Source organism: Octodon degus, unplaced genomic scaffold (genome assembly GCF_000260255.1).
Source record: "Octodon degus isolate 3935 unplaced genomic scaffold, OctDeg1.0 scaffold00041, whole genome shotgun sequence".
In the NCBI taxonomy this organism is placed as follows: Eukaryota; Metazoa; Chordata; class Mammalia; order Rodentia; family Octodontidae; genus Octodon; species Octodon degus.
This window is the reverse complement of record NW_004524617.1, coordinates 3,624,029-3,648,714: the sequence shown is the minus strand read 5'-3', so window position 1 is coordinate 3,648,714 and position 24,686 is coordinate 3,624,029. Positions and strand designations below refer to the sequence as shown.

At 36.8% G+C, this 24,686-nt stretch overlaps 1 protein-coding gene across 6 annotated transcripts in view; it reads right to left on the bottom strand.

Annotated features, from left to right (window-relative positions):
• Nucleotides 1-24,686, bottom strand: part of Tab3 (TGF-beta activated kinase 1 and MAP3K7 binding protein 3) — a 74,081-nt gene that overhangs the window by 9,127 nt on the left and 40,268 nt on the right. For 4 of the 6 annotated variants that reach the window (XM_023715400.1, XM_023715398.1, XM_023715402.1 and 1 more), the window contains 5 exons: nt 16,980-17,170; nt 11,566-13,027; nt 10,422-10,582; nt 4,994-5,087; nt 1,973-2,056 (listed from right to left, as the gene is read on the bottom strand). In XM_023715400.1, coding sequence (XP_023571168.1) covers nt 1,973-2,056; nt 4,994-5,087; nt 10,422-10,582; nt 11,566-13,027; nt 16,980-17,081 — 1,903 coding nt within the window. In that variant the 5' untranslated portion in view covers nt 17,082-17,170. Of the gene's footprint in view, nt 1-1,972; nt 2,057-4,993; nt 5,088-10,421; nt 10,583-11,565; nt 13,028-16,979; nt 17,174-24,686 lie in introns of all 6 variants that reach the window. The other 2 variants (XM_023715399.1, XM_023715404.1) reach the window with 2 other exon arrangements.

The window sequence follows — 24,686 nt, the reverse complement described above, 5'->3', positions numbered from 1 at the left end:
TCTTTAGCAGACACTGAGGCAAAACCAAGCTTAAAGCTTCATACTTTATAAACCCAAAGTATAAAGAGATATTTATTTCTGTGCAACCCAGTGACTTTTAAGTGAAGCTACACCTAGTGTTTGCACAGTGCCAAATTTGGCACATCCACTGAGATGGTTCTTTGTAGCATTTTACAAATCACTGGCTATTTCAAATGTGGACCTGATGAAATATCCACAATAGTATTAAATAAATAAAACTGATCCTATGTTACAACTCAAAATGAAATATAAAAACACTCTACTGTGTGCCTATGGAGAGTCACCTTGAGAGAAAACATTTTCTCAGGCTTTCACAGAGAGCATATTGGCCAAGCAATGGCCATGACTCATCCACATGGCTGACACTGACAGAGGATCTACAAAGTGCTGTACAGGGTTTCTTCGGGGTAAATCTTGAGGGGATTTGACTGACCTTCTCAGATGTAAAAGTTGCATTTATTTATTTTTGTGGTACCAGGGATTGAACTCAGGACCCTGTGCTTGCCAAGCAAGCAGTTATTCTAATGAGGTATCTCCCAGGCCCTACATTTTTTGTTATATAGGTCTTGCTTTATCTTGGTCTTAACTATCTAGCAGAAAAGTATAAAAATGAGGTATTAAAAAGTAAAGCCATATTAATATGCTGAGCTGTAAAAGGCTCAAGTCAACAATTTCTGACATTGCTAGTTCTGCTGATAAACCACTATTATGGATTACTGGACTATATTGGATTATTTTGCTGAATTCATGCACCTACAATATTTAAATGCAATGGAATACCCATATCTGACAAAAGAAAAAAAGGGGATATAAGTGAAGGACCATTTTGTATTGAAAAAAAATATATCTGTATATACAAAATAGGATAGATACACAGCTACTTTCTCTTAGTTCAATGAGAAAATTTGTAATAGTGTTTAGACAAGATATCATGTCTGCATCTTATACTATGAATAACTACTATGAAGATAATATGCAATGTATTAATTATTGTAACTGACCTAACCTCTTTTGAAAATGTCTCACTGCTATTTTTTCTCAAAATTAATTAACGAAGAATTCCTGTTTTTTTTTTAAATAATACTGTACTAAATATACATGGAAAACTGTTTAACCAAAATTTATATAAGTGGGTTGGGTTATGTAGTTAGAATTTATACATTCTCTACTTAAAAATAAGTCTGAGGAGATTTTAAGAAATGCGTTCTCCTACCAATTTGGTTTGAAACTGTCTCATCGCTATTTGTTTATCAATAAAATTATGGAGAAAAAAAGGAATGCATTCTCCACTGTACAGTAGGTGTTCATTATTAAATTATCTTGAATGGGTTAAAGTGTTTAAAGGAATGAAATATGAAATGGAAACTTTATTTGAGTCTTGAGAATTATAAAACATGTGCTATCAATAAGAGGCAGGAAATGTTAACCTATATTCAGTGACTCAGTATTTCAGTTTAATTGAAATTAATTAATGTCAATTAAAGTTTGGTTTATAAAAACAGGGAAAACAGACTTGATGTCTTTAAATCATTTCTATGTAATTAGCATCTGAATTCTTCCAAGCCTATTATGAGAGATTTATTTTTGTCCTTTATGAGAAAACACCCAAGTCCCTATCTAATTACTAGGTTCATCTTTAGAGTACACACAGACTCTTGTTACCTGAAAAATAATCTATCACATATCTAATTTTCAATTCTAATATCAGACCTTTAAGATTCTCAGTTCTATAAGGAACAATTTTAATAGTGCTGAGTAAACTACATAACACATTGTTTTGCTAAAAGTTAAAGTTTGGAGACATTTCCTTATCACTTCCATGACATTCACTTAGCCAACATAAGCAAAGTTACCATATTAATTAACATCTAACCTGGACATTTTTATAATTATGTGAGATCCCAGAGAATACTGTTATTTAATTCTATGTTTGTGGCACGTCCCTACTCACCTTTTTTAGAAGGTTTCGGTGGTACAATTGGGCCAGGTTCTATGTTGTCATAAAAATTATTCATGGCTTTTGGATCAAAGTTGCCTATAAAAAAATGATGAAGCATTTAGCACTCCTCAAAAAGAAAATACATAAAGAAAACTTGTAAGGAAAATGTCTCCCAGGGTTTCAAACATATTATCCTAATCCTCCTCCAAATGAAACTGTTTATCAGAATGCGAAAAAAAAATCCCCAGAAAACTACACCAGTGTTTATCTACAATGGGAATATTTTTCATTGTAGACTAGTTCCCTTAGGCAGGATTAAGCATGTGGGCCATTTGAGGAGGTAAATCAAGAGAAATAAAAGAATAGCTGACCTGCTTGTTTTGTTTAATTTAATGAACAAACTATAAGAAAGAAGACAAAGAATAAAAGCTTCCTTTGTCTTTCTTAATTTACCTTAAACTTTAATCCATTATAAACTCATCTATGGAAGAAGCCCAATGTACAAAGATTAATCAAGTTATGTCTTGAGATACCTAAGCAACCTGAATAAATGTGAAGTATCAGCACTTCATAAATTCCTGTTTTGAAGAAAAAGGAGAATCTTAAATTCTATGTTAAACTGTATCTGCCGATTTGCCAAGGATAAAAGATACGTTTCTAATTCTAGCATAGAATAGTCCCTGAGAATGTTTTGCCACAAAATTATTACCTCTTAAAATGTCTACTCCCTGGGTTAGTATTTGTATTGCAGCCATATCTTCTACTGTATTGCTGCCCAGGTCTGTTGTTATCTAGTGCCAGTTTTGTGTCCTACCTCCCCTTCTGTGAAATCATCTCTATATTCTGCTTGCTCTACACACTTCTAGTTAAGCTTTCTACCCGTGCCCGTGCTTCTTGAGAGAATGCTGCACAGTACCAACAGTAACTGTATTGGATCTTTTCATTTCTATACTTCTTCCCAATAACTATTTTCCCTACCAAAACTAACAATTAAGTTGCTTGTTATCTAAGTCTAAATGCTGTCCTCCCCCCAAAATATAAAGTTCAGATTTGGTTTCTACCTTAAAAGTTTATGCTAAAAACTCGGCATAGAAAGATTTCTGGAGTATGGATATGTATAATTTAATATAAAATAGTAGATAAAATGCTTCACTGTCAAAAAACGTTCATTGTAAGGTCATTGCCCAGAACAGACTCAACACAGCTTTTTGCAACTACAAATGTTTTACTAAGGGAATTTCTGAAAACAAGTCCTATGATAACTCAAAAAATTAATAATGCCACTTAATATATTTTTACATTGTAAGATGCTGCATATCTATTTCTTCGATTACTTAAGTTATAGCTGATGTTCTAATTTCCAGATCACTTAAGGCTTACTAGAAATATCACAACCAAATGTTTGATTAGGGTCTCTTGTTTTGCTGCAAAGACCACACAAGTAAAAAAAATAAACTGATGCAGTCTTCTGTAATATCGTAGCAATAGCTTATATAACCCCCACATTATGTGTAGTAATTCTTTCACTGCTTAAAGCTAATAGGGTATACAGTTATTAAGCTTCTGAAAATAATTTTTAAGGGTACCTGCCTCGATAGTGCAACAAGCACATTCCAATTTTTCTTTATTATTCAGACAGTTCCATATCTCTGGGTTCATCTCATCTACTATTTAATCATGCCTAAATATAGCAATGAGATGCTATATTATTGAGGTTTTGTGATATATATATATACTCTTAAAATACTGTAGGCACTCTCTTAGCTATCATAATTAAGAATGGCAAGGGGAGCTGATTAAAATGCAAAATTAAGGACCATTACACATTCCAACGTTAATGTAAGCAAACAGTAAGAGACCTTTTCTTTGAGAGCAATTCCATACTGTCTTACATAAAACATTCTCATGGTGACCTAAACCAGGGGTCAGCAAGCTCTCTCTGTCACGGGCCAGATAATAAATATTTTAGACTTTGTGGACCTGTAATACAATCTCTTTTGTAAGCATGCAACTGTCCCCTTGAAGCACAAAAGCAGCTACAGACAAGTAAATGAATGGACCTGGCTTTTGTTTCATTAAAACTTTTATTTATAAAAACAGGCCACAGGACCTGGTTTACTCTTATTAATAAGAGCCACAATATGTAGGAGTGCTAGGAGAATAACAACAACAAAATCACTTGCAAATATCTATTAGGAACTGCTTTTCTTGCCTAGTAATTTTATTTTTATTTCCTTAGAATGAAGAAAGGATACTGAGCACAGAATCCTTTTAGATTTTTATGATGCCAACTTTTTTCAGTTGTTTTCACCCCTAATTCATAGTCCCTCTCAGTGCTTTGCCTTTGAATCTTAAAAAGCCTCTATTTTTTTACATGAAGAGAAGCTTTCTCCTGAATTCATATCAAGTTATGAAATGCTACTGGGAAAAATAAAGTAACTGATATAAAAAGTGCTATGGACACCCCTCACGCATGGGAAGCAGAGAACTCAACCAATGGGAAGTACAAAACCAGTGGGAACAGAGGGCATTCTAGACTGCTGCTTACTGACTGGTCAAGAATGTGCAATAGCTCTGAACATCAGTCTTTTGTCCAGAGGAAATGAAGGCCATCTTTAATTTGGTGAACTAGGTAAATGAAAGATAAGAGAGCTGCTACTGTAGTATACTCCTATAAGGAACCCAAAAGCCTAACACTAAGACGCTCAGTCTTCTGAGTTGGCATCCTTATTGTTTTTTTACAGATATTTTAGTTGAGTATCACATAATATAATGGATAAAGGATAAATTCAAAATAACATAAGTCACTCTAAGTGATAGGAACTTAATGATTAAACTGCCAGAGGGAAACTATGGTTTGATCCCCCAAATCTGATCCATGACCATGGGATAGAGGAAATCTTTTCACCAGGATTGTAATCTTATACCAGACAAAAACTATTTCTTAAATCTATAAAACCACCATTATTGCTATTTAAGCAGCTTAAAACATCACACTATTACTTAGGTTTTATCAAATAATCAATTCTATACCTCTAGATTGAAGGAGATCAACTTCTTTCAGTGTACAGTCAACATTTATCTGGAGTTGTCTGTTCATGCTTCTCAATCTTGTCATTTCCTCAGGCTAGTAAGAAAGGACCCAAAATAGCAATTGTGGGAAAGTCATTATCAAGCCCAACATTTAAGAACTATGTATTATGTTAATCGTTCTGATTGGGTATTACCAAGAATAAGGCCTCAGTTTCTAAGAGGGAATGTTTAAGAAGTCCTATATTTATGTTTTTTAGAGGAACAGTCATGTACAATGAGTAGGTAGACCAAAATGGCCGCATATAAAAAAGAGCTGTGTATAGGGGAAGGCCACAATACTGGACTAAATTCTATCGTATGAGATACTACCATTGTAATCACAGAGCACAGAAGCTATGCTTCCACTGTAAGGGAAACTTTCAGAATCAACCCTTTCAGCAACGTCCATGAGCTTAATCTTGCCTAGCCTGGTAACCATTACAGCAGTATTCATTTTAATTAGTACTTAGCGCCAGGCTCTGAGTTCACCAGGATTGTCTTAATCCTCTATCAACAATTCTTTCAAGGAAGTAATAAAGGTTAATTTCCTCAAAGTTATAAAGCTAGTAACTAGCTGAGCTCGGAATTCACTGCAAGGCCCTTTTCATATTTTTTGATTCGAGTGATTAATTTAGTAAATGAAAATATCAGGAACAAAGGAACTTCCTTGTCCTGCCTCAGCCTTTCCAGCAGCATGTATGAACTGCTGACATGTGTAGAGTCTCACTCTGGCTTTCTTTCAGGAACCATGTACTTCTCATGCTATTCTTAACTTCCTTACTATCTACATATATAGGCAGTGCAAAATAAAAATGTCTGGAGGCCCAAGAATGGAAGCTTTCTGCACAGCCCAGGTATGACTTAATAGGGTGATTTCAACGATATAAGGAAATTCTAGCTGCTACTGTAGGAAGACAAATGTCCTATTCTGTTTAAAACATGTATTTTGCTAGAAGCTAAATGTGTAAACAATAAAGAAAAGTGAGCAAGATGGACATCTTAATTTATAACAATGCTGTCAGGAGGTATTATCAGAGTAAGTAGGGATTATCCATTAACAGGGATCAAAAGTTCTAAATATGTGATACAAAAGGGTTATTAATAAGAGCCACAGTCCCTTGGACTGCTAGAGGAAAAAAACCCAAGAAATCACTTAGAAATATATATTAGCAAAAAAAAAAAAAGAAATATATATTAGCAATTGCTTTTCTTTCCTCATTCTCATGGGCAAATTCTGTGACATTAATATATGAAATACTTAGATCTTTCCTGTCAGGCAATATTAAAATAGTTTAATACATGCACTTGACTAGTTATATTAAAACATTTAGTTAAGGTACCCAAAAAGTGATGATGTCATCCTAAGAACACATAAAATAATCCAATCTTTGTAGCAAAGTCAAGGACCTGAGGGGGTTGATCATTTCTATATATTTTAGGGCTTGGGAAGAGAGCTGTTTTAGCCATGGTGGCCCTGAATAGCAAAGCTTTGTAACTTAAATATGAAAATTCATATCATACTTTATAGTCAGAAAGCTATAATACCTTTCTTTGCTTATAACTAAAACAAAAGTCCTTCTCAACAGGCATATATCCAAAGACAGCAGAACCAATGGAACACATGGTTGTGTTTTTTGTTTGTTTGTTTTTCTTTTTTTGTGGAACCGGAGATTGAACTCAGGCCCTTCTACTGAGCTATCTGCCCAGCTCCGGAACACACGGTTTATCTGTAAGATTTCTATGTCCATTTTCAAATGGAGGTAGGGAGCTATTTCTGAAAAGTTACTGCCATTTGTCAAAAGTATACTGTGTTTTCATGGACGAAAAGATTTCAAGATTCACCATATATGAGTTGTTTGTAAGATAATAGGATGCTTGTATCGAACATTTCAATATGAAGAATGCTAAGTTCTTTTCAAAAGGTGGCAGAAACACCTCAACTCTTTAGTTGTCTCATAGACACACTGAGACCAGTGCTCTGTTCTTTGGTTCATTGGCACTGATAATGCATTTGGAATTCAAAGGTATGGGGTGGTCCAAAACTCTAATTAAAACAGGATGAGTGGGGGGCAGGGCAATTGGAAGATGTTTATTAAAATCTTATTTATCCTCCAAGGTAAAACTTAAAATTTTCTCTCCCTGGTGAAACTGTCTCAAATTTGGACTCTATTGACTAAAGGGCTACAATTTCTGTCCCCAAACTCTGAAAGTGCTTACATCACTACCATTTAGCTGGTCCACACTTGTGATCTACTGTCTTATAATACCTTTCTCTTTCTCTCACACACAAATACACACATAACTCTTTAAAAGATGACATTTTGGGGCCAGGGAGATGGCTCAGTAGAATAAATGCTTCCCTGGCAAGTGCAAGGGTCTGAGTTCAATCCCTGGTTCCACCAAAAAAAAAAAAATGACATCTTCTGCAGCACTTACTACAATGCTTTGTAAACAGCAGACTGAAAAAAAAATGCTATCATTCTTTTTTTTTTTTCCGGTATCGGGGATTGAACTCAAGACCCTGCGCTTGCCAGGCAGGCACTTATTCTACTGAGCTATCTTCCCAGCTCATAAATGCTATCATTCATCTGGCAGGTCTGGCAACTCTAAGTTCCTGCATTTGCACAGACAGCTGGTCACAAATGTGCATTTGAGTCTCATTAGGTAAGTGCTTATCTAACAATTATTTACATACCACTAGATAAGTTAATTTGAAAACTTGAAGGTAGCAGTATTTGCTTATTAGCAAAAATGTCAACTCCTGATTGGATGTTCCTAATTGTAAATGGGATGATAAGGATAGCCATGTCTGAGACCCTTCTCTACACCAGGCACATTACATCCATTGTTATATTATGTTGACAGTAACATTATGCTGTCACAATTCCCTTTTAGACACAGGGAATATCAAATACAGAGAAGTTAAATATAACCAATGAGTGCCAAAGTTAATGTGACTGCAACCCTGTCCTTCATTATGTCATGGTTCCTCAAATGTACCTTAATGAACAAAAAGTGGACTCTGGGCCTTTCCTGATTGATATGTATGTCATGCATTTTCTTAAAGTTAAAAAGAAATCAAAGTCTACAAAATGTTTTAAATTTGTCTTTATATCAAGAAAAAGTTTCCAGTATTTTGTGTTTATTAATAATAACTGCTATGGGTTAAGTGTCATGTAGATTGGTTAACATGTCTTTTTTATATAATTCTAAAGAAAACTCCAGGAGTATTTTACCACACACATCTTACAGAGAAAAAAACAAGCACAGTGAATGAACTTTTCAGGATATATGAGTGACACAAATAGCAGAAGCAGAGTTTAAATTTGTGCCTGACTCAAAAGCACCCACATTGTCTTAATCACCAAACCTCTTGTTCATACATTCCCAACTGTCCTCTACTTTAGGTCTGGCAGCAGAAACATGAAGCGATCACGCACTTTTTATCTATCACCCCCATGAGCTGCCAATTTCTGAAGATAGGAGATAGTTATACAGGGTTCATTATATTAGTCTATCTATTTTCTGCCTCTGGAATTCTCTATAATACAAAGTTAAGCATAAATTATAGTCAAAGCAAGGCAGCAGTTTCACCAATTCTTTTTTCCTTTCTAAAGCTGAGTCATCAATAAAATCTAAAATCTGGGTGCTTTTCTTGAAGCAGTAATCTATGCTATATTCAGATCGTTTTGTATTTCCAATTAAAAATAAAATCAATAGGATTTTATTTAGAAGGGATTATCATGCAACAGGTAGTTGCTACACAAAGCTCACAGAGCTACTTCAAAGAAAATGATGTCTAAGCTTAAAAGAATTTTTTTTCATGCTCTACAGGTACCTACAAAGTACCCAATCACCGTAAGTGGATTCCCAATTTGGACTACAATGGAATATTATCCCCAATCAGAGGATTCAATTCAGATTTCAAGTGGGGAAATGAGAGAGATTTGATTTATATTAATATGATTTTTAGGCAAAGATAGCTTTGCAATTTCCTAAGTGTTTAATGTAATTAAAACTTTCCTGATACTGACTAAACTGAACAAGGTAGGCAATGTTGGAAAGAATATGCCTGATTCTCAAAAATCTCTTCGTCAAAAAATTCCACTGGTTCCCTGTTAGCAGAATAAAGTTCAAACATCTAGACATAGTGTTCAAGGTCTAAACCCCATTCTATATGTACACAAACCTCTGTAAACTCACCAGAAACCTCATGCTTCAGCCAAAGATCTCTATTTACTGCCTCCTGAGTCAGTCCCTGATGCGACTTCAAGCCTTTATTACCTCATGTTCTTCTCCCTTCAAAACTGCCTTCCCCTTTCCTCTCTGCCTATACAGTACTATGGTCTAGGGAGGGCAGTGGCTCCTCACCTTTTTCTTCCTTCAATCTAACAAGCTTGTAAAAATCAGATGAAAGCTATAGATCTGCCTTTCATATAATCACACATATGATCCAATGTAATTTCAGGGAATTCACAAGTCCCCTTTGAAGTGAGAAGCCTCAATTAAAACTGCTCTCTGAGAAAAGAGCTACAGTCATGCTGACCGCAAGAGGCCTGGCACATATGTATCTTCACTTCTCTAAGCCTGTGACCTCTGAGAAAGACTAGCCTGAGTTTAGAGAGGACAGGCTCTGTGCGAAAAGGAGAGGTTAGGTAAGCCTTGCACAATGACAGGATTTACATACACGGAGCTTTACAAGGGCATTTCAGGAGGATCAGATGATAGTAGAATAAAAAGTACACTGACCTTGTTCAGAAGCCAGTTAATGTGTGAGTTTTCTCATTACCCACAAGCATATACAGCACTTACAGCACTATGTTATAATTAACTGTTGCTGTCTCTATTTTTCCCCTTGGATGATACACACTAAGCACTTAGCATAGTGCTACATTCATAAACTATATGCAGAAAATGCTTGTCAAATACAAGAATGTTGAAATGAGAAATGATAGATTGGATGATAAGCTTGTGAAATCACGAGATTTTTAGAAGGTATGTTTTGAAATGTTTGGTCGCAGTCCCCTTTAGGACCTCAATCCTCAATTTCTACAATAAATAAAACCAATCTGCCTTAAAATACTACATAGCCAACACTTTCCTCCAACTCATATTTATCTCATTAGAGTACATTGCATTAAAGTATGGAAAATAGCTAACTTTAAATGTTTGACAAAACACAAGAAAAAAAGGAACATGGAAAAATTGTAAAACTTTTGGCCAGGGTGCCGTTTTTATTTCTATTTTGACAAAAACTCCCAAAGTCAAAAATCTTGCATTCGCTATTTTACAACAAGCAAAATACCATGGTAGTAAGAGAATCTAAAAGAAAAGAAATGGCCTAGACAGCCAGTGTCCCCATGTTTGCATCAACACACCAACAACTTACCGTGGGGATCGCTGTGGTGCAGCTGACTCTTCGGAGCCGTCTCTGCATCAGGTCATGTTCCATACCATTGACTTCAGCCTTCAAGCGCTCTAGCTCCTCTTTCTCAAGTTTCAATTGCTTTGCTAACCTCTCCATCCTTGCTCGTTGATGTAACAGCAAGGCTACAGCATTACAGATAAAGTCATTGCAGAGAAGAATAACACTGAGCAAATAACCAGAAAATTTCTATATGCATTGTTAATGTATTAAAGACTCATCAAACTTCAGAGCTGGCATTACTCTAATGTCTTTCTAATGCTGTTCTGCCTCCATATTTGCTTTTATTTAGCTCTTAATTGCTACCAAAGGTGACATTACGTGTATACACTTCTGTCATCTTGAGTTTCTCTAAGAACATTCCTTAGTTTCCTTACAGTTCTCTTTAACTATACTTTCATGTCTTAAAAGGCTCAATATCATTACAATCACTTTCCTTTATGCTGAAGGAATACTGACTTCACAGATATCTTGAAACAACCTGAGCAGACTTTTAAACATTTCTATTCACCTTTATATTTTATTAGGTCTACTATTAGTTAATCCAATAACAGTCTTCACTTCTACTTCCACTTCTTTGGCGGTGAAGGTGGTGTTTGAGATATCCAAGTAGGGCTGAGCTTCATACCCAGTCCTGTTTATTTTGAGAAAGGGTTGGCCACGCCAAGTTGCCCAGGCTGGCCTTGAACGTGAGTTCCTCCTGCCTCAGCCTCCCAAGTGGCTGAAATGACAGGCACGCACCAGTGCACCCAGCTACGAATTCCACTTCCTGATATTTATGCCTTTCATATCATTCTCATTAGAAGATTCGAATTCTAATCCACTCTGTATGAACCTTTTTTCTACTCTGTGGTGTGTAATTTCAGCAATGTCCATTCTCTTGTCTATATTTTTCCCAGTGTTCCCCCTAAAAAAAGTTACTAGGTCACAGGCATGCCTATACTTTCACAATTTAAAGTTGCAGATGACTCTGAAGCACTTACTCTTAACAGTGATGGTACTACCTACCATTCAGTAAGTACTAAACAGGTAATATAAAATGCTTTGTTTTGAAAGCAGATGGCATTTCCCTACAAAGATTAAACTTCATAAAGGGGTTACAATTTACCTTGCGTATAGGCATAGTCATCTGATCCAGAACTAGAACTCCTCTGGTATTTATGGCTTCCTTTTTCTCCTCCAGAGCCTGGTATCACTGAAATGGGCTGAATAGGTTCTGGTGCCGCAGAACGTTCTTCTTGGTCCACTAAATTTAAAAGATTTTCAGTCGTTGCTCGGCCTACAGTAATTTTAAACACTGTAGTTGGGTTTGGTATCACCCGAGGAGATGGCGATGGAGCACATGAAGGTCCAGTTGGCTGTGTATATGTGATATACACAGGGTTAACACTAAATGGAGGTTTTGGTTGACTAGATATCCCTCTTGAAGGGGAACTTGAAGGTGGCGTGGTGGCTGTGTACAGTGAGTGCTGATTCCGTGGAGACGGTTGATTACTGATGGGTGAAGGACTCCTAGTAATTGCTGTCCCAGGTCTTTGAGAAGGTTCAACTGTAATTTCTATCTTCTTCATGGAACCTTTGGGTAAATTAGATGCTGTGTATGGGAGATATGCTACTGAGTGACTTCCTTGTTTTTGATAGCTAGGAGGTCCTTGCTGATACAGATGGGGTGGAGTAGTTGAAGGACTAGGTGGCATAAACACGTGGGAACTTGGGTGGCCCAACTGGGAAGGTTGCACTTGATGCTGTGGAGAGCTGAAGGGAGAAGGACACTGAGAAGGAGGTGGTGAATGGTAAGCTGACTGAGGGATCTGCTGCTGCTTAGGAGAATACTGTGAAGGCTGATAGTTCTGTTGGTGTGGATAAACAGGTAAAGGACGTTGGCTATAATGAGGCACTGGGCCCTGTGGTGAGGACTGCCATGGCGCGCTCTGAGGAGTCTGTCTTCCTGATGAACTCTGAGATGTTTGTCTAATATAAATAGAACCAGGAGACCCATACACATTGCTTGGAATTTGCGGAAGAATCTGCAAAGCTCTTGGTACAGTCTGTCCAGAAGGGAGGTTTTGGGATACTGTAACAGTAATTGGATTTGTACTATACCGAGGTATGTGCATGTATGAAGGAGGTGGCGGCGGTGGTGGTGAAGGCCCTTGCATAGCAGATGGATTTATTCCTGTTTGCATGGAGGATGGCTGCTGAGGTGGCTGTGAAGGTGGAGTAGCTGCACTTCGGTTCTGTTCATTCATAAAAAATGGATTGTAGTTGGGTGTAGCAGCCACAACAGCTGGAGCTGAGTGTGGTTCCTGAACTAAACATATCAGCTGTTTACCTGCTGTATGCTGTGGATCAATATGTCCATCACTTGAGCTATGTACCAGTGTTCGACCACCATTAAGTTGAGCTCCATCTCCTGGGTGGTAGCTACTAGGAGAATGGATACCCAGGTTAATATGCAAAAGGCGATTTCTGTTCATCCTGTTGTCATCTGGGCTATGGTATTCCATATATAAGTACTTGCTGCTCTCCTGGGAGAGGGCTCGACAACAGGCTTCAAGATTGTTGTTATTCTAGGGGAGAAAATGGCAAAAGTATCACTAGCAAAATTAACCAATAATAAAAATGGAAGTTAGGCTTTGCCACGGTGCTATGTGAACACTACAGTCATAGTATAAGTAGAGCGGTATTTTTAACCACAGAAAAACTTCACAGTCATCTATCCTGAAAAAGGGATCACAAGCCACTCACATTATTTTATAAACATTTAGCTCATTACTAGTACTACCACTACTGCTACTGCTACAGAAATGTAAAGTACCTACTAATGAACATTGTGACTCAACCCCAAGTTTTCTGACTCCAAATCCAGGACTCATTTTATACTTGTTGCATCTCAACAAATTAAAATGTTGGGCTAATCTTGGATTCACCACAATTGCTGCAATATATAAGTAACATCCATCATTAATTCGTATATTGATAAACATGAAAATTACCATGTTTTAGTTTTCAATAAAACACTGAAACCACCAAAGAAGAAAATTCTTGAAGGGTTAAAATGATAAAAATTCTAAAGTAGCCTTACTTTTGGTTTACCCAAGTTTTCTCTAAGTAACTTCAACTTGTACTATTACAAAAGATGTAAGCAAAGAAATCATTAAAAAACAGCTGTACATTTTGTACTATGACAGAATAATTTTGCCAGTGTTTATGGTAATTAACTGGTCTTCACTGTTTTAAAGAAATTCATTCTGACTCCAACAGTCTCAAAAGTTTTACCTGAAAGATAAATTACTGCACTTTCAAAATCATTGAAAGATTTGAATTTTTTAATTTACACACACAAAGACAGTAATAGCAAACTGACATTTCACAAGTTCCTTGACAGTAATCAAAGTAACAAATGGTTCTCTTTAAAATGTTAAGGTATTATAAAGCAGTATTTCATTAAATTATACAATTTTGAACTATTTCATTAGTGTAAAACAGAGCTTACTCACTGCCTTTGAAATAATCCATAAAAATTTCTCAACTATCGTATTCCTAGTTATGTAGATAATAAGCACATATAACAGATAGGCACATATATGTTATTATATGTTTATTTTAGGGAGAATAGATTTTATGTAAAAATGAAAGGAAACATTTCACTTCTGCTCAACTATATAAGGTAAAGCCTAAAACAGGAGATACAGTGCTATTAATTTCAGTCAGAAGAACTATTAGGGTTCAGCTACTCTAACTAGCTTCTACTATCAAGGTACAAGATGCTTGAGGAAGAGCTGCATGGCTCAACAACCAGTTAACTGCAGAGCCCTCTCGTCCCAATACTGTTTCCACACAGTAATTTCAAGGGACAGGAATGTCTGACCAAAAAGATATTACTAAACTGGAGCTTTAGGAAGTAAAAATCAATACAGTCAAGCAAAACCTTGCAAAATGAACTCTTAGAAATATAAAGAATTTGCAGTAATTTTTATTTATCTTAAACCTTTTAATATTAAAATACTTTTAGTAAACCGGGTACCTTATGGATAAGGCACAGGCCTCCTAAAACACTTTATAAAAAGGAGTATTAGTTAAAGCAGAAGAGGAGAACAACTAGAATGCACAGGTTTGACTTTCTTATTCTGACTGAAAATTGTGCTGAGCAAGGGAGAGATTAAAAGCAAATTTAAAAGAACTCAGATTGATTATTAACTAGAATATGTTACTGGTAGCTATTTAAAGGAAAAAAATGAAAAATGAAGGTATCTCCAAGTTGTTAAACCTATGGGTTAGGAGAGAAGACCTTTTACTGTTTGATATCTGTATTGCTAACCTTGACATTTCATATTTTCTTCACAAAACTTAGGGAGCCTAGATAGTATGGTCACAAAAGGATCTAAATTGTAAATGATAAAAAAGTTGATTTGTCAACCTATTCAAGTGGATGTCTAGGGCTGGGGAGATAGCTCAGTAGAATAAGCACTTGCTTGGCAAGTGCAAGGACCTAAGTTCAATCCCTGGTTCCACCAAAGAATAAAAAAATAAAAATAAATCATATGGATGTCTACAGTGACAAGCTGAGTACATTTTCTATAAAGAAAATTTGAAAATAACAAAGATATCGAAGTATTACCTTTCTGGAAGTCTTATAAAAAGAATGCCACCAGAATAGAATCAAATGTCATATCTAACTTGATAAATGTCATCAAAAAGCAAACAAGTGGATTTAAAAAAAATCCAAGAATAAATGGCTAAAGGATCCAAAATTTTTTAGGTGGACAAAGAGGTCAGAATTTTTTTATAAAGACATATATGAACATTCCTATAAGGAGAGAGGAGATAAAAGCATCATACTCCTAAAAAAGTGGTCTTAAGGGATGATAGCACATAGAAAGGCCTTAAGGCCTATTGTAAAAACAAACTACTAAACCTATACTTTAATGTGAATAAAGAAGCTATCCAGAGCCAACAGGTGGTAAACCTTTATACCAATACTAATCTCAGAGGAAGAAAACAGTGAAAGGCAGAACAACGTAAGTATCAACAAATATTCACAGGGCTCAATTAAAGTTCCATTTCTTCAGTTTAATTAAGCGGCCATGAAAAAAAGCAGGTAATCAAAAGGCAAATATAAGGTCAGAGGTAGGTGGAGCCCTAGGAAAAGTGAGGAAAGTGCTTGCTAGGAATTGCTTTCAACCGGGAGACTCACACCTGCTTGCTTTCACTCTAGTGAGTAACAGCTGTGTTTCTCCAGAGACCAAAATGAGGCTAAATAAGAATGGAGATTCAGACTATTAAAAGTGTAAGCTATAACAAATGCCACTAGGCCCAGTAGAGGGTTTGCAAACAAAGGGAGTACCTCTGTCACCATTACTGTTCTGTGAGTCTATTTGTGACTAACCTTTCCAACATGTAGGTTTAGGTTATAGGCTCTGCTACTCACACTTCAGTAAGTTACTGTGAACATGAATGCTGATTGCATGCTCCCTGCAGTCAAACCATGCAAGAAGGGCAGCACCCAAAACATACTAAGAGCCAGTGAAGGGTGATACAAAACCTAGCAGGGAGAGCTGGGCCTGTCTTGGTTGCTCCTTGAACAGGAAGACACATTCTATCTCACAGGTCAGAGATATCTTTCATGATCATGGTATCTCCCCTTCCAGGCAAGTATGCAGAGAAATCCTTCAGTGTGAACAAGACAAAGGAAATATTTTTTTTTTGGTGGAACCGGGGACTGAACTCAGGCCCTTGCACTTGCCAGGGAAGCGCTTATTCCACTGAACCATCTCCCTGGCCCCAAAGGAAATATTTTCAATTATAAAAAAATAGGTTCATACTTTAATTATTAGTAAGGATTTAAGCAACTAAGCAATAGTAAAAATGACAGTAAATTATCTATAGACTTTTAAAATAGGCTCAAAACTATAGCTCCTGAGGAAGTTAGCATGATAGTATTTAGATTCAAACTTGAACTCGCAGGGCTGGGGATACAGGTCAGTGGTAAAGCTCTTGCCTAGTGTCAGGAGGCCCTGGGTTCAAGCCTCAGCAGTCCAAAGATAAAAAAAAAAAACCAAAAAAAAAAAAACCAAAAAAAAAATTTCAACTGTAAGGATTTGGAGGCTGACAACATTCCCCCCAAAACCCTCAACTCAGAAAGTGGTATACAAAGAAAATATTTTGTTTTTGCCACATGCCAGTGTCTTTTCTAAATGTGAGTGATTCTCGACAGGGAGAGGTTTCTGCCTCATACAGGACATGTGGCAACAATTTGCTTTTGGATGGGGGAATGTCATAATGATGGAGATATTCCAGGTATACAATGGCTAAAGACCAGAAAAACGACCAAACATCCTAGCATGCACAAGGTGGGCCCCAACTACGATGACTTATTTGGCCCCAAACGTCAACAATACCAAGGCTGTATTGATACAGTAAATGCAGCCTGCACATTTGAAAATGTAATTGAGTTTTGATCACAACACAAAGCCAAATTTAAGAAAACCGCAATATCTCCATCAGTGATAGGAAATTTACCTGTAACATGCACTGAGACACCACACCCTCTGGAATTTCAGGGAAACGTTGTCGGAGATCATGGAGAACCTGAATATCAAGCTGCGGGCTGCTTTGCGCCATGCCAGAGCAAATGGTGGTCAAGTTTCTCTTAGGAAGTGGATGTTAACTGGCCTTCCAAAAGTAATGATCTTCCAATACCACAGTCATTTCTACTTAAAAAAAAAAGGTATAGTTAAAGCTAATTACATATTTTACTTTATTTGTGCAGCCATTACCAATATATTAAAATCAAGAAACTTTATACCTAATTACAAGGTTAAAGTGACAAATTCAACTTGACCAAAGATTCTTCTGACATAATATATAATGAGTGGCTTCAAAACAAAGCCCAAACTTTTCAGTTTCATTCTAATGCCAGAAAAAAAATTAGCAGATTCAAAGTAGAAAGCGTTATTATTGAGCAACCACATTATTCTAGCTTTGAGAACTCCTAGTTATGCGTAACTATTCATGTTTTTTTCTAGGGCAGTGGTGGCAAACCTATGGCACATGTGCCACAGCAGGCACACTAAGTCTTCTGTGTTGGTATGCAAACCAAGTTATCCCAGCAGCTGAGCGATGGATAACAGCTGTTTTTTCTAAACTAAAACCTCAGTCTTCAGGTGTAACTGCAGTGGTGGTACTTCGCAATAATGAAGTGGGTTTAGGGCTGCAGTTTGGGCAATTGGTCTCTGAAAGGTTCGCCATCACTGCCCTATGGCTAATACATCACTCCTCTAAAGCATAGTAATCACTCTGATGTCAGAAATAATGAAATGAACTAAGGACTTGACAGTAACACCACAAAGTCTACTCATCCTATTTGCGTTACATTCTCCCTATACTTTGAAGCCAAAGCTTTGAATTTGAAATCTAAAGATAACACACTGTCTAAATGAAACAACAAGGGAAACAAAAGCAGCAATGTACAATCTTAGTTTCAAAAATAACGCTGGGGGCTCATGGCAACCTGTCTAGTTATGCTTTCACCTAGCTCTTGTGCCACAGGCACAAGTACTAAGACGGCAAGATTTGGGAGTACAACCCAAGTAGACATCACTCACCCTCAATCTCTCTGACACTACTGAAGTACCTATAAACAGGCAGCTGCTAAAGAAATAATGCATTATAAATCAAGTACCAGCATCAAGGGTAAGTTAACCAATCCATTTCTTAATCTGTATTTGGTACAGGGTTTCACTACACAGCTCAGACTCATAGTGATCCTCCTGTTTTCAGCCTCCCCAGCACTGGGATTACAGATGCATGCCACCATGCCCAGTCTCTGTATTTTTGAAGTTGAAAAATAAGCATCAAATACCATGCAACCTCATAATATTCCTGCTGTGTTCACTCATTAAATGGTCAAATATTTTAAAAACTACAAAGCATCTGCCTATTCATAGCACTGTGGAAACCATATCTATATGATACATGTCTAAAGCACACATAAGACAGGCTTGTTCCACACCAAATCTATTTCTTGCAAACAGACATAATATCTTTAAATCATGTCATTACTTGTTGCAACTTAGCAAACTATACAGAATATGTAAAAAATAAAAATGTTTATTGAATTTTTTTCTGGTTTATATTTTCTCTGGACAATTAACTCCTTAACATCTCACACTATTGACCACTCTTTCCTTTTTTGCAACGTTGCTTCTTTTTTAGCCTCTGATATCACACTAGCCTGTGACGAGCTTTATTTGTACCTCTTCAGTCATTTTAACGTTTGCTTTCCCTTCATATTTGCCCTACACTTCTTCCTCAACTTATTCTATCTCTTTCTGCCCAGGTTACAACCACTACTAAGGTTTCAACGGCATTTATAGACCAGCAATTCCCAATTAATGTCTTAAGCATTGTGCACTCTGAGATTCTAAACACACAGCCAACTGTCTAATGCACAGCACCATGCAAATATGTACCAATGTACAAGCCAGTGTGTCCCCAAAGAAATGCATCTCACAACAACCCTTAAGTATTTTCTGTTCCCTCCACAAATATTACCATCATTCACTTAGTTAACAAAATTAGAAGCTAAAGTGTCATACTTGACTTTTAATTCTCATAAAACCAAATGAACATGAAATCCGGTAGATCATAGTTTGCACCTTGGTTTTTGCCTTTAGTATTGAGGAAAGATCCAATCTGTATACCTCAGAAGCTTCAGCTGAAACATGGAGGCAAGAGGGTTATAATGAAACTTAAATGGCAAACAAGAAGTCAGGAAGTATTAACTATTATTCAGAACACATCTAAATAGTGTTCTCACAAACATTATAGCACAGACTTGTTCTTACTATTCCTAGCTCTGGTCTTTGCTTCTACACCATAGCCAAAGTACTATTTATTTTACTGGTACCGGTAATTGAATTCACAACCTTGTACTTGCCAGGAACGCACTGTGCTGCTGAGCTATATCCCTGGCCCCAAAATACTCTTTTAAAGATGCACATTTGATCATATTCCCCTTCGCTCTATAATCCAACCAAAAAGAGTCATCAACAGCCCTGTGCATAGCTGTCCTGTGCTGCTTTCTCTCAGGGAATTAACCCACGATTACATATCTACTGGAGATACTTTGCTTGCTCCCACCACCCTGCTTCTCCAAGTCCTACCAATCTTGTGCCAGTTGTGGTGGCATCACCTCTGAGGAAGCACATACTTACATCCCCCATCCACTATGCCACGCCTCAAGGGTTTTCAACCGTGCTGCTTCCACAGGCTATGCTTACACTCCCAGGGGCACTGAATACACTGCGCTGAAACGACCTTCGTACTTGAAGCTCTCTCCAGATTTCCGTGGAATGTGTTGTTATGTCAGAGTGTGAAGGAAAAAAAAGTAATGGGAGCATGTAATAAGGACAAAAGTCAGTTTAAAGTGGCTTCTAATGGCTAAACCCATGACATTTGAAAACTAAAATAATAAAAGACAGAATGAACTACAAGCCTATAGCAAAGAAGAGTTCTTAAGTCTGTATCAATGATACACACATGCATGAATGGAGAAGGGAGGGTCTGTGCCTACAGAAGAATCCAAATGATTAACATGCAAGGAGTGGTACAGCTGGAAAAATCATTTTGTGGCTGTCACAGTACAGACTGCCTCAAGCAGGTATCAATAGATGCCAACTTGAGAGTAGGATATATGCATGGTCTTACAAGTATCTCTCTTGAGCTTATCAGTCGCAGAGGAAAGAACCAACTATAGTCTAGTGGATTAACTGAACAACATCTGGCCTAGGTGATCAAAATGATCATCAACGAGGGCCATAGGAACAGTATTCATGTGATACCATGAGGACACATTGCTTTACAGTATTTTAGACAGGAAAATATAACCTGAGACTACTCAAAGGAACAGACATGCCCAAAATGAGAAATATTCTACTTTTAAAAGGGGGGAAGGAAAGCAAAAAAATGTCAATTTCATGAAAGACAAAGGCTAGAAAAACATCTCATGTTACAAGAGAGCCATGTGCTAATGGGAGAATTTTATAAAAGAAATTAATGCATCAACTGAAAAAACTGAAATGTGGGTGGTACATGATAAGAATTTTATCACTATTAAATGTATTTCACTTAAGTTTACTGCCTGCTAATGATGCTGTGGTTGGATACAAGAATATTGCTAGTTTTTAGGAATTCGAGGAAGATTTTAGGGGTCAAGTGGATGTAACTTACTCTCAAATAGGTTAGGAAAACATAGATATGCACCTTACATATGTGTAGGTATCTTCTATACCTACACATATGTGCATACAGAGAAGGAAAAAACTATAAAGCAAACATAGAAAAATGTTATCAACAGGTGAATCCAGGGGAACTACCTGCTCGGGCCCCCCTCCTGTCCCTCTCTTGGACAGGAGCTTTCTTTCTCTCAATAAATATATTCTGCTAAAAATAAAAATTAAAAAAAAACAAACAGGCGAATCCAGGTCAAGGGTATACTGAATTCTTTGAACTACAGTTATTTTTGTAATTTCTGTAAGTTTAAAATTATTTCCAAATTAAAAGCTTGTACTCTCTTAACACATTCCTGGTGGTCCAGAGCCACCAGGCAGTGAGATGTACAAAGTATGGCCTGGTTGTGAATATGTTAAAGTCTCATTCATTACTGTATTTCCAGAACTCAGATGAATGTCTGGTCAAATATCTGCTAAAAAATGAAACATAGCTGGTAGAAAATTACACACAAAGAAAAATATATAGATGAACATTTTAGATGAATCTTACACCCTACCTTCTCTGCCTCTGCAAATATTGGGAGAGCAGAATTCACCTATACAGGACAATTTGTAAATGTTTAGGGCAAATAAAAATAGGTTTAGGCTACTAAGTCAATGGGCACATTTTACCAGTTTACCCCTTTCAAACTATTCCAAATCTGATATGCTAAGAGATTCTTAAAATTTGTGTTAGCATGTTTGCAGTATGCACTACCATGGGGCGCAGGTATATGTACTAACACAGCCCTGCCGTCCCTGCAAGCTCCTTCCATCTCTTGGTCCCCTTCCCACCTGCAAAACCTCTCTCGGTTGTTTTCAATTGTTATTTTTTAAAAATCTCATTTCCCTCCACCTTCTTCTGCTTCCCAATTGAAAAAGATCTCCCAATTTCCTATTATCTTTATTTTACTCTTGATTTATATTTCAGAATTTTCATATATGAGACACCATGTGATAATTAAGCTCATATGCGTGACTTATTTATTTAATACTATGATCTCATGATGTACCCATTTACTTAAGGCTTTTCCCCCCAAAATGAAAGACATATTACTGTGACACATGCATGTTTACAGCAACGTAATTTACAATGGCTAAATCTTGGAAACAGCTACATGTCCATCAACAGATGAATCTGATTTTTGTTCTTGCTTTTGTTTATACTTTTCAAAATAAAATTAGATTTAAAAAAAGACAAAAATAAAAAAATGTAAACACAATGAGATATTAATCTACCATAAAGGATGAACTTGATATGCTAAGAGATTCTACTAGATTGTGGCTTTCACTTAAAATGTAAATTATTTCAAGGCCCTTACTGTGCATTTAACTGTATTCTGAAACAAGATTTGAACGATCCATTTTTTTTTTGTCAAAACATTACCTGCCATTATCCATCTTTCTCATTAAAACAAACATTACCTGTCATTTTCACAGTAAGACAATCTATGAATCTGCACTAGTTATAGAACTCCTAGGTAGGAAAGTAGACTTGCCAAACAGTGATGCTCTTAAACAGCACTGTCTAATAAAAATAGAAAGCAAGATTTTATGGTTTTAAATATTCTAATAATCATACTAAAGAAAAAATAGAAATAAGTTTGAACATATTTAACCCAGTATACAAAACTACTGCATTAGTATGTAATCAATATAAAACTCTGTAGCTAGGTGTTGTGATACACCCCTTTAACTCTAGCCCTCTAGGAGATGGAGACACAAGGTCTGCAAGTTCAGGCCCAGCCTGGACAAACTAGTGACTTACGAAAACCCTTTCTCAAAATAAAAAAGGACCTGGAGATGTAGCTCAGTGTGAAACCTCTGGGGTCTACCCCAAGTACTGCCCCCCCAAAAGAATCACTGTTATTTTATATTATTTTTAAAGCCATGTCCTTGAAATAAAGTCTGCATTTTTTACTTACAGCCCATCTCAATTCAGGCTTGCCACATGTCCAGTGCTCAGTAGCCACTTGTGATGAATGGCTACTTTACTGGATAATGCAGCTTTAAAACTTTAGGCCTTGTTTATTTAACAGGCTAAGACTGCAAAGAGCATCCTCAACCCAGAAGTCCAAAATCCAAAGTATTTGAAAACCTGAAACCATTTAAATATCATGATGACACTCTAAACTTTCATATTTTGGGACATTTTGTATTGAAGATTTTATAATTAGGAATGGTCTATTAGTAAAGTCTATGCAAATATTCAAAGATCTGTAAAACTCTGGAAATACTTCTTGTCCCAAACACTGATAAGACACACAATCTGTATCTCCTTGAGATTATACAATTGGCCAGTATCTTAGTTACTCTTCTCTCTTTGCTGGGACAAATACCAGACACTTATAATGAAGAAAGGAAAGGTTTATTTAGCTCACAAGTTACTGGAGGTTTCATAGTTTAAAACACACCCTGAATTACATGGGAAGACCTCAGAGCCTTATTTACTCAGGAGAGAGGGTCAGTGCCTCTGTCTTCACCAACCATTTCCTCTCTGTGTGAGGCGGCCTTAATCGCAGATACTGCTGCCCTGCAATACAGGGTCTCGAGAAGAGGTTGGGGTGCCGCCATGTTCAGGATGACCTGCTCCACCCTTTTGAGAGACCACAGGCCAGGGGGTGGGGGGAGGCAGAGCGCATGCTGTCAGTTTAACAGTTTGCATCTCTCTGGCCCCATCCCTCAAGCCACTTGCTGCTCCCTGAGCCCGATGTGCCCCATGACTTACATGAGGCTCTGGAGGGACAACTAGACACAAACCATAACAACCAGACACAGCCTAGCACAGACTAGGTATTCAACACGGATTAAGTGAAATGAAAAAGAAGGAATGTAATTTAATGGTAAGAATGACTTTAACTGAATCTGACTTTATTCACTAAGAACTTTCCTACCAGGAAACAAACTCACTGTATTTGAGGGGCTGGCATCGTTTGTAATATCTCATGGCAATTTCACCAAAACTTTAGCAAAGAGCTTCTGAAGCATCCAAACGATTAACCTGAAATTTCCTGATGGGTCCAAAAAATGTGTTTTTCATTTTTCCCAACCCTAATTTCAAGTGTTTAAAGTAAAAGGACAATACAGTTGTTTTTTTATGAAAAGAAAGAAAAGAAAAGAGAACCAATAAGAACTGACAAGTTTCAGATGTCAGCAGCATGGGCTCCATACACCTCAGGGCTCTTTGGAGCTGCCAGCTCTTGGCAAGGTTTGTTAGCCTCCAGGACAAGATTACTATTAATTTTACCACTATTATGAACTACTATTTGCTGAACAACTCCAACCTCAAAAGTAGCTACCATAACTGCTACTTTAACTGCTATTTTACAATTAAAATCCGAATCAAATCCAAGCCTGCTTCTTCAAAATGTGATCATCCCACTATATTACTGGCAGGTATCAAGGATATATTTTCAATGAGAAATATATTTCTTTCAATGCCTAGGGAAAAAAAAGGCAGTAAGCCCTCATTGGCTTATTAACCAAATAGGAAGTTAAAAGTATGTGAGGAGCAGGAGGGCTGATAAGGGAGAAAATAATTCTTGCATAAATAAATTCACTGTTTTTGGTTGCACAAGAGGGAGTGCCAGAAGGAAGTTGTTTTTTTAATAGTTAAAAAATACTTTGCCTTGAAAAGTATGTATTAAAGGACGTTCAAATCAAAGCCAACAACTTGCAGGTTCACCAAGATGGCTCCCTTCTGATAAAATAGACTGCATTTTCCCAAGAATCTAAACTGATAAAACCATATTAATCTCAAGGATCATGTATATAATCTTAATAGTAGTTGGAACTTTCTTACCACATAAGGACTAACAATAGAAAATCACTATTTCACAGTACAATATAATAAAGTTAAATCCTTAAAGATTACCTGTTACACTATTTTATTTTTTTTTCTTTTTATTTATTTGAGAGAGAGAGAGAGAGAGAGAGAGAGAGAGAGAGAGAGAGA